At 37.7% G+C, this 15,176-nt stretch overlaps 1 protein-coding gene across 15 annotated transcripts in view; it reads right to left on the bottom strand.

Annotated features, from left to right (window-relative positions):
* Positions 1–15,176, bottom strand: part of NFAT5 (nuclear factor of activated T-cells 5, tonicity-responsive) — a 110,096-nt gene continuing 94,920 nt past the window's right edge. For 14 of the 15 annotated variants that reach the window (XM_006760350.2, XM_006760349.2, XM_006760346.2 and 11 more), the window contains 4 exons: positions 14,321–14,466; positions 9,256–11,782; positions 8,395–8,638; positions 1–7,740 (listed from right to left, as the gene is read on the bottom strand). In XM_006760350.2, coding sequence (XP_006760413.1) covers positions 8,403–8,638; positions 9,256–11,782; positions 14,321–14,466 — 2,909 coding nt within the window. In that variant the 3' untranslated portion in view covers positions 1–7,740; positions 8,395–8,402. The remainder of the gene's footprint in view (positions 7,741–8,394; positions 8,639–9,255; positions 11,783–14,320; positions 14,467–15,176) is intronic. The other variant, XR_001513296.1, reaches the window with a different exon arrangement.

Genomic DNA, 15,176 nt, shown 5'->3' on the forward strand with positions numbered 1-15,176 from the left:
AAATGAAAACTTTCAATTTTTTTATTTTGACTGCAGCTGTTTACAGAAATATAGTTGCGAGTATACAAATGTTCAATAGAAGCAAAATATCTTTTTAATATTTAACAAGTTATCACAGATAGCTAAAAACATAGATGCAAATAAAATTCCCCCAGAGAACAAACTGAAAATATCTGGTGTCAGTGCTCTGCAACCCCAACTATGAAAGCCACATACACAAAAATAGTCATTGTAGGACAATGGAAGAAGGCAGTTCAGTGGTTGATCAGTGTGCTCAAGCAAATAAAATTTAAATGGCAGAATGGTAGCTAAACCACTTGAGAATAGGTTAATGAAATACTTGTAATATATTTATTTAAAAGACGAAGTAAAAGTTGTCAAAAAAATTAGCAACTACTTGGAGCTTATCAATTAGAAATAAGAGAACAAGGTGTGAAGATACATTCATTAGATGAAAAGAATTAGCTGAATGTCATTGGAATCAGTCTGTAGTCCCTAAAGTCATAACACTTCAGTGGACAGCCTTTACTGGACACATTAGTCTGATTCCAATCCCATTCTCAAACATCTGAGATGGGGTGTGTGTGTGTGTATGTGTGTGTGCTGTCCTGAGGTTCATTAGCTAAAATAACAAGTGATCCCCATGAGCTATTCAATTCAGGCAAATTACTTCTGAGGGAAAAAAAGGCAGGGGTGATATGAGGCTTAAATATGGGCTTTTAAAAGAGATATTACAATTTAAAGTCAAACAGAATTATGGTAGAGTGTTTTGGGTACAGAATACTATTATGCAATCAAGTGGGGGAGAGAGAGAGGACAGGGAACAAGAAAGAAGGAATGTAGCTAGAGCATCTCCCAACAGTTTGCCTATGTATTTGCCAGCACCATAGTTTGTAGAGTAAGCCACTTACATTTCCACTGCTAGTATTAAGCAGTAGTGATTTTTATAGAGTATATAATTAGTTTTATTTTGAAATGTGCATTTTTCTTTCATGAGTTAATTGATTTGTAAACACCGGGAGGAAGAGTAGAACAATTACAGGAGGTATTAATTACACAGGAAGATGAAAATGAATGAATAAATCACTTGACTTATGGTGGTTAGTTTATATTTACCATGGTGCATACACTGACAAGGGAGAAATGCCCAAATTATATAATGCATTACTGTCTTGTTTAAGATTTTAGTAAATCGTTGTCTGAAGTATACAGCTATAACTCTACTGCAGCAGTTCTCATACTAAGCAAGCTACTTTTAAAGAAGTTTCATGTGTTCAAAAAAAAGTAATTAAATAAGGTGCTTTGTTGATCTGGCCAGCCATCTTGTTTAATATCTCAGATATAAATATAAATATAGGAATGACAAATTTGTTCTGAGAGTTGGCCTAGCCACACCAAAATTGTTGTCTGCTGGTAAAATAAGAGGCAATGAAAAAAAAGCTTGTATTATCACTGCCCACAATGTACCCATTTTATGCATAAACAGAATAATTTAGCACCTGTCAATTATATTAGCTACTTAAATGTCATAACAATTAAAAGAAATATAAAACATTGCACCTATATCTTTAAATCAGTCACTTAATGTAATGTAAACTTTTTAGTAAGTGGGAGGAATATGCCCAACTAAGTTAACTGAATTATCAATAACTAGACTAATTGTATATATACATAAAATATACTATAAGCAGTATGGAGAATAAGTTATCATTGCCAATAAAGGATTATGAATAACCAGATCAAGCTGAATTTACTTAGAGAACAAAGTATAACTATATGAGCAGGGGAAAAAACAGCTTTTTAGATCTTACTGTAAATAGTTTATACCAGTAATTTTCAAACGTGACCCATGCACCAGATCACCTGGAGGGTGTTAAAACACAGACTGCTGAGCCCCACTCCAGAGTTTCTAATTCAGTGTACCTGGGATAGGCCTTAAGAATTTGCATTTCTAACTAGTTCTCAGGCGATACTGATGTTAGCTGGTAGGCTAAGGACATATTTTGAGAACCACTGGATTATACATATCATATATGTAGAAAACTATATACTGTAATGTTCTTATGTACATGACATAAAATATATAGGAAGAGGGCTGGGTTTAATTAACTCTCAAACATATAAATTAGCAAGCTGATCATTTTAATGTTTCTAAAATGATTTCCTGAAGTGTAATCATTTCCCCTTATTACATCTCAAAGTCTAAGTCCGACTGTAGTCATTTTAGAAAATATTCACATAACACTTATATGAACTTACTGTCCAAAATAAAAAGGGACATAAACATTCTAAATGGTTAAGATGTATTCATTAAGAAAAAATCATTACTATACAGCATCCTTGACTTCTTTGGAATGATTAAAGTGCATACTATCAATAGGGTATTAGGAATATTGCATAAATGTTTGCAGTCATCAGGGTCACTAACAACCATGGAAATACTCACATGAGGAAAGCAGCTCATCCCAAAGCTAATTCTATCCTGACCTGTTGCTGATGGTCCTTTCTTCAGGCACCACCACCGTGTAAGGAGCTGGATGGAACATAGGCAAAATTAACAAAAACCAGAGAAATACTCAATTCAGATCTTAGATCTGGAGAGACTCAGATATAACTTCTTCATTTCTTTTAACACTATTTTTCATAGGTAGATTATTGAGGCTCTGATGAGCAAGAAGTGCACTATAATTAATTAGTTGGCCCTGTCTAGTTAGAAAAATTGACATTACAGATTTTATTTAAACTATGTGTTTGTGACTTATTTTCACTCATCTAATTAAGACCACAGAAGATGCTTTGAACACTCCCTGAAATTTAACTACACACACATGTGTATGCATGGTGTCTCATAGGTAGTAAAAATTTTACTAGCATTCAGGTAAGATCTATCATTAGTTGGCTGAGATGAAGACAAATTTAGTTAATTTATATAAAACCTAAATAGTATAATTCTGTTATCTTTTACTTACCCTCCCTCAGAGGAATGATTCTGATAATGTATCTTTTCTGTTACTCTTATGCAAAAAGGAGTTAGAAACTTATGAAGTTGTTTCCTGTGATGATTAAGAAAAAGAGCTATAAAAACCTTCTATTTGGCACAACCCCTTATAGTGCCCTTCTGGTTGCTAGATGGGATGCTGCCCAATTCATGAATTGCTTAATAAAGCCAAGTAGATTTTCAAAAAGAAAAGAAAGAAATGAAGAAAAGAGAATGGCTAAGTGGAAAAGTTCAAACTGGGACCTATTAAAATAATGTATGTTTTTTTGGCAATAGTGAAAAAGGAAACTACAAAAAGAGGGGCACTATCATGGTAAAAGGCACTCTCTCATTTAATTTAGATATAAAACATTAATTTTAAAATGTCCAAAAGAGAAAGAATAAAAATATAATTTTATTAATAAGTGAGGCTAGAATGGCATGAAAATCAATGGGGACTAAAGAAGTAATTACAGCCCTGGGACAATTCACAAATTACATTGTAGGTATTATTTTGACATTTACTACATTATGAACATTATCTCCACAATTTAGCTCTACTGATACAAATAAGCAGAGGAGAAAACCTTTTTATACATGTTATTAGATTTTACTAAACCACTTAGTAGGGTATGTTCTCTTAGTTATTATTCTAATAAAGCTGCTGAACTATTCAGTCTCTCTCTTTCATCAAGTCTCTCCCTGCATATAACCAAAGTCATTCAGCTATAACATGGTTGTCTTGGTTAGGGATGCAGCCTGTGGTCATGAAGCTAAGTAAAGCTCACAGGTCTTAATATAATTTTCAACTGATTAAAAAAATCAACTAGGAAACAGATATTAGAACAGAAAATTTCACCAGAAAGATAAAAAATTCTCAAGTTACTTCTGGTGAATATTTTTAAGTTATATTGAATTTAAGACTTTGACTTATTAATTAAAGCATTTAATTCTGTTCTTTAATTAGTGCTGAGTCTAAACAGATATTACTTTTCCAAAACAAGCATCTAGAATGGCTTAGTCAAAAGGAATTATCTTAATTCTAGAGGGACTCAGCTATAAGTACTTTCTCATTTCCTTGGACACTACTTCCCCTTAGCAGATTAAATGAAGTTCTGATGGGCCAGAAATGCACATACAATGAAACTCCCAACTATAGCATATACAGTATTACAAAAAGGAAGGGAAAGAAAGGAGAAAGAAGAGGAGGAGAAGGAGAGGAAAGGAAAAAAGGAAGGGAGGAAGGGAAAAAAGGAAGGAAGGTCCCTCATTAATACTGCATTTATAACAAACAAAGTCATAAAAACACCTGTTCTGGGAGACTGGTGAAAACAGATTTGCATTGGCTAAATAAAAACATGACTCTAACTACAAAGGTAACATGATAAAGCTCAGAAGCAAAATTATGACTTCTAATTATCTTCTCCCATGTTGGTGTTGATATATAATGGAATGACAATAAGGAATACAACACACACAAACACTAACACAGACACAGAGATAAGCTCCAAGCATTAATGTGAGTTGCTAAAGCAAGAACAACTGAATATAACAAAACAAAGGAGTAAAATGTGGTTCATAACTTATTTAGGACCTTCTGCCATGAATAACTTGTAACAGTAATCTGGAAACTGTATTATTAGCACACAAGTATCAACCACTGACCACTAAGCTAACTCTTCAATAAGAAGATAAATATTTTTGTAACCAAATTGTATATTCAGAATGCTGTACCTAACATTGACCTTTAGGGATAAGGAACATTTAATAATGTTAAAAAAAAAACACACAACATCATTATTGAATAAGAATATGGTAGCATAGCACAGCCCTTGTATAAATAACCACAAATTTTATGAAAATAAAAACTGGGTTTTCTGTCTCTGTCCAATCAAACCATTCAGGTGTATGTTCTGTTCTAAACTTAGATATTATAAAACAGAAAATTGGTCCCTGGTGACTTGGCATTGGCAATCAGCATTTTACAATGATAAACCTCTTGCTAAACAACAGAAATCAGCACACAGCCAGTCTTCTTGCCACCACTTCATCCATAGAGCAATGTTCCCTCTGCAGTTGGAGTTTTACATTTTAAAACTGAAGCACTGGATTGTGTGGCTGATCTTTCTCATAACCTGAACTATATTGAGTAATTTTTCTCGATAGTGATGGGGGAGAAGAGATATATTGAGGAAAATGCTTTCAGTTCAGAGAATTTATAAAGTAGCTCTGGATATTACAAGGTGGGGAAAATGTTATTAAAATTACAAACATTTTTAGTGTCTTTATAAATAAAAAAGCATAGAACACAGAAAGCCAATTAATAATAATAATAACAATAATAAAATATTAAATATATAGTGAGCAAAGACTGAATGGCTCATTCTCATGAAACACCATTTGACACAACTGCCTAGATGGGTTTCCTTACTCTAACATTTTGCTGAGTAAAATATCCAGCAAACACACAGTAAGCTGCCTTTAGCCCACTAGGAACATCAAAGAACTGCCTGATGGAATGGCCACAGATAAACAGGTCATTTGTTTCAAAAGATACTTAAATACTCAATAAAGACATAACAAACCCCCCCTCACTGTTATCAGACGCCACGTTGTGGTAGAACATCAGACTAACTCACAAATTTACCACAAAAATGTGTGGCAAAAAAGAATAGTTTATATATATGTATATATATAAATTTCTATATTTATGCCAATGTACTCACTCAGTACAAATAGCAAAATAGTATACCATTTCCTAAATACAAAATATAGCTTTCCAAAAAAATGAAACACACATTAGATATAAACCATCCAAAACTTGAACGATTGAAAACTGTATTCAAAATTAAATGACCCAGAGTAGGTCTCTTTCTGAAAAGTTCCCTTCATATCGGCAAGAAGCCTGTACTACTGAAAACGTAATTCAATGCCTCTCAATCAGAGAGAGAAAGGAAGGTTGGGGGTGATGGGAAGAATATATGAGTAAGAAAAAAAAACAAATTAGAAGAAGAGCACATTCAAAGAACCAAGGAAGATCACAAAAAAAGGGGAAAAATCTGACTGTATAAACAAAACCAAGACCACAATTCCACTAAGTTTAACTAAATGTAGAGGATAGAAAAAATAACAACAACAACAAACCAAAGAGAAAAATAGCCTTCAACAAACAATCAACAGGCTATTTTTTTTGTACACTTAAAAAAATAAATGAAACTGACAAGATACCAAAACATCTTATCTACATATAGAAGCCACAAACAGTTTGGCCTTAAACTGTATTAACAGCTTTCTACATGCCAAAAGAAAAATAAGACATAAGCATGTGTCTAGACAACAGGTTGTAATGAGAAGCAAGCATCCCATGGGTGGTAAGAACACCCAAAACTGTATAACTGCTACAACTACAAGTTCTGGAGTGTGTTATTTTGCTCTCTATAGATGAAACACAAGTTAATTCTTCATTTTAAGTCAATGACATGACCCTGTAAAGCCTAAGGCTTATGGGAACCATCAGATAGTGACCACTTCAAACTGTAAAGCACTAAGGTGACAAGTAAATTACACTCACTGCAGCTCATGGAGAAGTTATGCTTCAAGAAATTTTACTTTGCCTTTTAAAAATTAAAATTTATACTGTTTCCCATTAGAGGGAAAAATTTGAAGACTTCAGAACAGCACCGTTCATGGAGAAAAATGCATTGTTTTTTGTTTCTCAGGAATCAGCTCTCCTCATTCCTGAAAATCAGCTCTCCTTACACCTCCTACCTGTGCTGCAGGACTTGTTGGGTTACCCCAGATCAAAGTGGCCTTTTCCTTAAGATGCTACAGGGTCACAAAGCTAGGAATATATTACCAATTTTTTAAAATAAAGTGAAAAGGAAGGGAATAATATAGATGAATATAAAAAGGGAACAACCAGCCCAAGACTGGGTTAAGAAGAAAACAGATTTAAATTGCTGTGTCAATTTTAACTACTGCAAGAGGATATCAGATATAATTTACCACAATATTATCCCCTTCACTTTTTAAAGAGCAAGATAATTATTCTTCTATGTACTTATGGCTGAACTCCTTATCAGAAATACAGAGAATTAAACAACAATCTGAAAAATAAAATCAATAGCACTCCAGCTGTTCCCAGTTGTGTGTTGTCTGCCTTTGTGATAAAGAAGCCTCTTCTCTGTGTAAAGCTCTTAATACAGCTTACTTGTCAGAATGCTATCTCTCCAGTTTTCTATAAAAACTGAAAAAGGATTCCTTCACTTTGGCCAATAGCTGTGCTTTTTATATTGAAAAGTCACAGCCTTAGTTATTATTTGAATTTTCCTTTTTCAAAAGCTGTTATTTGACTAAAACAATGCAGGAAAGAAAATGACAAAGAACAAAAGTAAACATGACAATATGGGTTATTTTCTAATAGCAATAATAACTGAGCAGTCCAGCTTTTAAATTTAAACTGTACTTTTAAAGAAATAGCCCCTAGGAAAATAGCAACAATTAAATCTGTCAGCTTGAAACTCAAGCAGATTCTCAGTCATCAGTGCTATTAGGAATACAAAATCTGAACATGTTAACGATGGTGGCTAGTCACTGCAACAGGCAGCATAGGTGTGCTCATTTGCCGCCAGAGTAAAATCTATCCATTTACTCCATCATAGTTTTTCATATTTCATTTTGTTTTTAAAGTAACAGTTCAATAATCCTCATGGAATCACAAGATCTCAGGACATCTTGGAATCAGGATTTTCTTCATGGAATTTCTAAAAAAAGAAAACATTTAATATAACTCACTAGTGAGGGAAAGCACTTATAAAGTTCCTGTTACCCTGAATGATCCCAAAGTATATTGTAGTACCATAGATGATACATTATCATATTTATACTTCCACAGAGTTTTCTGACTCAATATTTATTCCTCGAGGAAAGGAGAAATGAGACATTATTATATCTAATATATAATACATACATCAAATTTTCTGTCATTCCAAGGCAAAGAAGGTTAGAGCCAGAAGAAATTGCCAGTATTTTTTAAAAATATATTTTTATTGCTTCCAGAGAGGAAGGGAGAGAGAGATATAAACATCAATGATGAGAGAGAATCACCGACCAGCTGCCTCCTGCACGCACCCCACTGAGGACTGAGCCCACAACCTGGGTATGTGCCCTTGACTGGAATCAAACCTGGGACCCTTCAGTCTGCAGGCTGGTGCTCTATCCACTGAACTAAACTGGCTAGGGCAGAATGCCCAGTATTAACAATATGACCATAAGCTATCACATATCGAGTAACTTATTCAGAGTAAAAAAAAGTACCACCTGGTGAGTACACCACATTTACTTAACCAAATCTGCTGGGAATAATAAAATTCGCTGATGCTTTTCAATAAAAAAATAAGCCAAAATGCAATACTTACATATCCAGTTAAAAGGAGCCAGTCATGTTGTTCCCTTGGTTTTGCAATGAAACAAGCAAATCAATCTTTTCAATGTTCTGGTTGGTGTTCATAGAAGATGCCAGTGGAGAATTCTCTGGCATTTGCTGAGAAAGAAGTGTTGTCACAGGTGGCTGGCCCTCGTTTTGTGGTTGGCCTGGCTGACTTATGGCCATCAACTGATCTGGCAATGCAGCTGGTCCAGAAGTTAAAAGCTGATTACAGTCTGCAGAGACATTTTAAATAGAGAAGCTATCTGATTAGTTACTTTCTCTTAAGATTCACAAGAAGATATGAATTAGTTGCTGGGGGTAGTCATTATTGTGTTCACTCAGCATAGACTAAAAGTGAGGCACCTGACAGTCCCCCCAAAAGTACTGATATTTATCTTTGGTTTCCTCTTAGCAGTATACAAACACAGCTTTGTCCAGCTACCATCTTAAGTCCTATATAATTTCCTTGGTACATAAACATTAAAGATGGGCTTTTACCTCCTTGGAAACTACTTAAATTGGCTGAGATTTTCTGTCATTCTTCGTTTTCCTTTCAAGTTCATAGGTTAAAGTGGCAAACACATACACTACCACATTTAATCCTCCCAATATCCTTGTCAAGTAGGTAATATTACCACCATTTTATTAGATGTGCAAACTGAGGTTCATGCCAGTCAACCTGTCTAAGATCTCACAGTCTATTCCTGGTATAACTGGGACCTTAACTCAGTTCTGACAAACTATAATCTGTGTTCTTAAAACCACTGTGCTTTGCTTCTTTCTAATAATAATAATACTTTGACCATTTAAACCAATAACATTTAAGAAATGAGAAATTAGAGTTTCTTACTATTTTGAATGCCAAATAAGAACATTCCTGAAGTCTGCTGAGACGAGCCAGGGGAATTTTGTAGTTGGTTCATTGTGCCTCCTGTAGTGTTGTGAAATAAAGTAGTCTGTGGTTGAGGTGAAGATGTGGCTCCTTGAATTCCAGGCATGTTGTTCTGAGGGGAATAAAGAGGAGACTGTTGCATCTCTTGTTGGTTTATACTCGTCTGCAATGCAGACATGGATGCTGGAGAGAGGAAGAGAGTTACTTGCTGCTCTTGAGAACTGGGTGACCCCTGGACCAGCTGCATCTGAGGAGAGCTATGGAACAAGGAAGTCTGTGACGATTCAGACTGGGTAGGACCTGGGTTTTGAAGTGAGGAAACTGTGGGCTGGTTCTGAAATTGCATGGGCTGTTGTTGCTCTTGATTCATTGTGGCCATATTATTTTGTTGGTGAAAAATTGACTGGTTCTGTTGCTCCTGATTAGCCATTGGATTTTGAGTTGGGTTGAATATCATGTTTGGTGGTGGTGGTTTTTGAGATGCCATTGTAGCCATGGTATTCTGATTACTGAATAAAATACTCTGTTGTTGTTGCTGCTGTTGCTGCTGCTGTTGCTGCTGCTGTTGCTGCTGCTGCTGCTCCTGGGATGGGGAATTACTCTGGATGGCAACTATTGAGTGCTGTGCCTGGAAGATTGTCCCTTGTTGGTTTTGAGGCATTGGATTAGGAGGAAGGGAGCCCAGGGATACCTGAGGCTGGAACAGACCTTGCTGGGAGGGTTGTGCCTGTTCTTGAGAAAGCATGGGGGTCTGAATGTGTGACATTGGAGGCTGCTGTTGGAAAGCAGTTTGCTGCTCAGTGTTTGACGTTGACTGAAGTGGAGAAATTGAGTTCTGAGCTGCAAAAAATGAAATCTGTTCTTCCTGGGCTACTGCATTAGCCTGAAGATTATTCATTGGACTTTGGGAAATAAATATGTTGGCCGACTGCTGATCTTGAGGAACATTAGAACCCTGTAGCACAGCCATGGTACTTTGAGAGTGAAACATTGGAGGCTGCATCTGTTCAGTGGAGGTTGTAGAAGTCTGACTGTGAACAATAGGACTTGGGCTGTGAAAAATAGAGCCTTGAGTTTCCTGGGAAAGGTTTTGAGCATCAGCAATAGGATTTTGAGGATGAAAAAGCTGAGCCTGTGAATGAGAAGGCTGCTGCAAAAAATTTCCAGATTGGAGTGACATCATCTCATTACCTTGCTGGAATAAACCATTACCTTGTTGCTGGGCACCACTATTTTGAACACTCATCATACTTTTTGTAGATGAAAAAAGGTTAACTTGAGGTTGACTGTCCCCACTATGTTGCATTTGGACAATGGTCTGAAAGACACTGTTCTGCATCTGTTTTGCTTGTGTGCCTGTTTCCTCTCCATCTCCTGAACTTGACGTTTGAAACATGGTAGTGCCAGGGGTTGCAACCTGCTGTGTGGTGGTTGTATTAGTTTCATTTCCAGAAACTGCAGGAGGAGAAGAAAACAATTCACATTGCATTTGCATGTCTTCACTGGTAGGTAATGCACTCATCATATGAGGAGTCTGCTGGTAAACTGGAGATTGCTGAAGATTTCCATTTGCTGAAGCAGGTGAAGGAAATAATTCCGACTGAATCTGAGCCTGGCAGATACTCTGTTGCATCTCCATCACCATTGCAGCTGATGATTCCATCACCTGCTGTTGCTGCTGCTGCTGCTGTTGATTAGATAATGTGTTTTCGGTCTGTGAGTGAACACTTTCAGCTCTTCCAGCTATTAAATTATCTGGTCTGGTATGGACTGCTGGCTCTGTCGGGGAAAACATTCCAGGGCTTACACTATTTTGAATTTGACTGACTTGTTGAAAAATGTCTGCACTAAGCTGTTCTTGAACATTCTCATTACCATCTGGAGTAGAAAACAAAACTGAAGATAACTGTTGTTGTGCCTCTAAAACTTGTTGTGCCTCTAAAACTTGTTGTGCCTCTAAAACCAAGTCAACATTTCCACTGCTGCCACTAGCAGTACTGCCGCTAAAACTTCCAGCTTGCAACTGCTGAATGGTGTTCTGTATCTGACTCACACTACTTGGTGATGGGAACATACTTGATGAAATCTGCTGCTGTAAAGTCTGTGATTGTTCTTGTAGTGGTGGCTGCTGCTGTTGCTGTGAAGCCTCAGTCAGGTGCGACAAATTAATCACAGTTCCATCTGACTGTAATACCTCTCTAGATTGAGTTTCTCTTGTCTGAAACTGTGTGGCCTGCTGCAGTAGTGCATCACTGTTAGGCAGCTGACTAGAAGCAGAAACTGTTGGAAAGGTACCAGGCTGTGAAATGTCCTGTGTTTGGATAGTTGTCAGGGTTTCTGGATTGTATGCCTTGGGCTGAATCTGCTGCTGCTTTTCATTTTCAGAGGGTAAGTGAGAAGATGATGATGATGAAAAAGAGCCATTTCCTGTCATGTTAGAGATATTTTCTAATGTTTGTTGAGTTGATCCAACTGTCTTTGTAGTCTGAAAAATAAAAATTCCCAGATAATATTAATTAATAACCATTAAATGAGCTCATGTGATACTTCAAAAATTAATATTAGCCTAAAAACATATGCATATGCAGGACCAATTTTCCACTCGACATTATTTGGAAAATAGGTATAAGACTATGATTTTTGGTGATACATGTTTGATTGTCTAAAGAGTATTTTTAAAATCCTATATAATAAAAGCCTAATATGCTACATGTCTGGTTGTCCATTCAACCAATCAAAGTGTAATATGCTAATGATATGCTAAGACCACTCAACCACTCGCTATGACGTGCACTGACCACCAGGGGGCAGACAGTTGATCAGTCAACCAGACACTATGACGTGCACTGACCACCAGGGGGCAGACAGTTGGCCGGTCGACCAGTTGCTATGACATGCTCTGACCATCAGGGGGCAGACCTTCTGACTGGTAGGTTAACTGCTGAGGTCCAGCAGTCGGGACTGAGTGAGACAGGCCAGACACACCCTGGAGCCCTCCCATGGTCCCTCCCTGGCCCCGATCCTGCACCAGTGGGGTCCCTCGGCCTGGCTTGCATTCTCTCACAATCCGGGACCCCTCGGGGGATGTCGGAGAGCCAGTTTCGGCCCAATCCCACAGGGCAGGCTGAGGGACCCCATTGGTGCACAAATTCGTGCACTGGGCCTCTAATATCTAATCTAATAAAAGAGAAACATGCAAATTGCCTGTACCTTCGCTACACCCACAAGCCACACCCACAAGCCAATCAAGAACAAATATGCAAATTATCCTAACTAAGATGGTGGTGGCCATGGAGCTGGAGCGTTGCCCCTGGCAATGGAGGAAGCCAAGCTTCCCGCCTGCCCTGCTGGTTCTGAGCTCCACTCAAGGCTATAAAGTTTCAATTATAGAAGATAAATAAATCCCAGATACCTGCTTCCAGCCCAAGGCCGTGGCCAGCCTGAAAACGGCCATGAGCCCCTCACCCAGGCTGTCCAGGCACCCAGCGGGACCCCCACCCTGATCCAGGACACTCTTCAGGGAAAACCAAATGGCCCCCACCGGTGCACCAGGCCTCTATCCTATATAATAAAAGGGTAATATGCAAATCTACCCTAACAACAGAATGACTGGGAATGACTGGTCACTATGACACACTGATCATCAGGGGGAAGATGCTCAATGCAGGAGCTGTCCTCTGGTGGTCAGTGTGCTTCCACAGGGGGAGCTCTGCTCAGCCACAGGCCAGGCTGGCTGCCAGCACAGCAATGGTGGTAGGAGCTTCTCCCGCCTCCTCAGCAGCGCTAAGGATGCCAGACTGCAGCTTAGGCCTGCTCCCCACTGGCAAGTGGACATCCCCCAAGGGATCCTGAGATGCCAGAGGGATGTCTGACTGCAAACTTAGGCTTGATCCCCCAGGGAATGGGCCTAAGCCAGCAGGTGGACATCCCCTGAGGGGTCCCAGATTGCGAGAGGGTACAGACCAGGCTGAGGGACCCACCTGAATGCACAAATATTTCTGCACTGGGCTTCTAGTGTATTATAAACAAAGATAGTCAAATAAGGAAGTAAAAGAATAATCAACTGCCCAGTCAGTGTGCTCAGTGGCTGAGCATTGACCTATGAACCAGGAGGTCATGGTTTGATTCTCGGTCAGGGCACATGCTTGGGTTACGGAATCAATCCCCAGTGTGGGGTGTGCAGGAGGCAGTCGATCAATGATTCTCTCTTATCATTGATGTTTCTATCTCTCTCTTCCTCTTCCTTCCTCTCTGAAATCAAATATATATATAAATTAATATATAAAGTAATCAGCTATTGATATGCTTAGGACAGTTAAAACATTAATTCTATGGTTCATGAATTAAAAGCAAGCTAAAAAATATTCCCATTTTGCCCTAACCAGTTTGGCTCAGTGGATATAGCATCAGCCTGCAGACTGTAGGGTCCCAGGTCCGATTTCAGTCAAGGGCATGTACCTTGGTTGCAGGCACATCCCCAGTAGGGGGTGTGCAGGAGGCAGCTGATCGATGTTTCTCTCTCATCGATGTTTCTAACTCTCTATCCCTCTCCCTTCCTCTCTGTAAAAAAATCAATAAAATGTATTTAATATATATATATATTCCCATTTTGTGGTTTCCTGGTAACATTGTAGGAGGAAAACAAATGAAAAAGGGAAAGGGAGTTACAGGAAGAGTGGGAAAGAAAAGGAAATAAAAATGTCTCTAATTTTAAAAATGCTAACCAGTACTTTCATTAACACCCTCCATCTCACAGGTCTAGCTAACACATTAATTCCTTCTTGCTTGTCAAAAATAGATACTGAAAGTCACTTTAAAGGCAGGCTACTTTACTGGAGTATAAAAGCACTTACTCTGAAAAACAAAATTCATTAAGTGCATCTAAAGAAAAACAAATGTGAAAGAAACAGAAAAAGTAAAAAGCATAAACATGGAGAAAAGAAATCAAACCACTTAAAATATAAAAAGTAATTTTTATATTTGAGGTTAAGATGGGGGACATTTGTCAATATGGCTGGCTTACCTTAAAAATAGGAGATCTTTTTTCTGCTGTCACTTCCATTGGAGTAACATCTTCACTCTTAATCATACTGCTTGATATGAGTGGAGTGATCAGAGCATTAGGAAGAATATTTACCTTATCTAAATTACATCCAGTAGTCTTTATAGCTGCATACACAGACACACACACACACAAAAAGAAAGAAAAGCTTAAAATCACTAAAGTCATCAACTATTTCATTCTATATAGTGTGATGATTATTAGCCATGATTTTAAAGTCCATTTTTTTTAATGTTATGAGATACAGCATGAGATACAAAACTGGCATATCAAAATGTATCCTCCCTTTTTTGAAGTAGCTTTTGCTTGAGGAAGGAAAAGTGATAGAGGAATAGAAATATCAATGAGAAACATCAATCAGCTGCCTCCTGCATGCCCACTACTGGAAACATAGCCTGCAACCCAGGCACATGCCCTCATCAGAAATCGAGCCAGTTACCTCTTAATTCAGGGTGGATGATCAACCACTGAACCACGCTCAAGCTTCTTATGAGAAGCTTGGCCACCAGGTAACCAAATAAATTTTGTGTTTCTAAATTAATGTCTTAGAAAACTTGAATTTGACAAGTTGACACATGAACACATTTCTCTTTTAGATAGGACTTCAAATATTTTCTTTTTAGAAATTTAAGGACTATTTTAGTTTACCAACTAAATTTCCAAAACAAAACCAGCAAGTATTTTTCACTTCTTTTCATTCCCATTTTCAATAGAGATTTACACTGAGAAGCAATATATAGCAGATGAGGTACATTTTATCACTTCATTGTATCTACTTTCCCCCCTTGATTCTTCCTTCCTTCCTTCCTTCCTTCCT

The sequence above is a fragment of the Myotis davidii genome, unplaced genomic scaffold, assembly GCF_000327345.1.
Source record: "Myotis davidii unplaced genomic scaffold, ASM32734v1 scaffold1437, whole genome shotgun sequence".
Taxonomy (NCBI): domain Eukaryota; kingdom Metazoa; phylum Chordata; class Mammalia; order Chiroptera; family Vespertilionidae; genus Myotis; species Myotis davidii.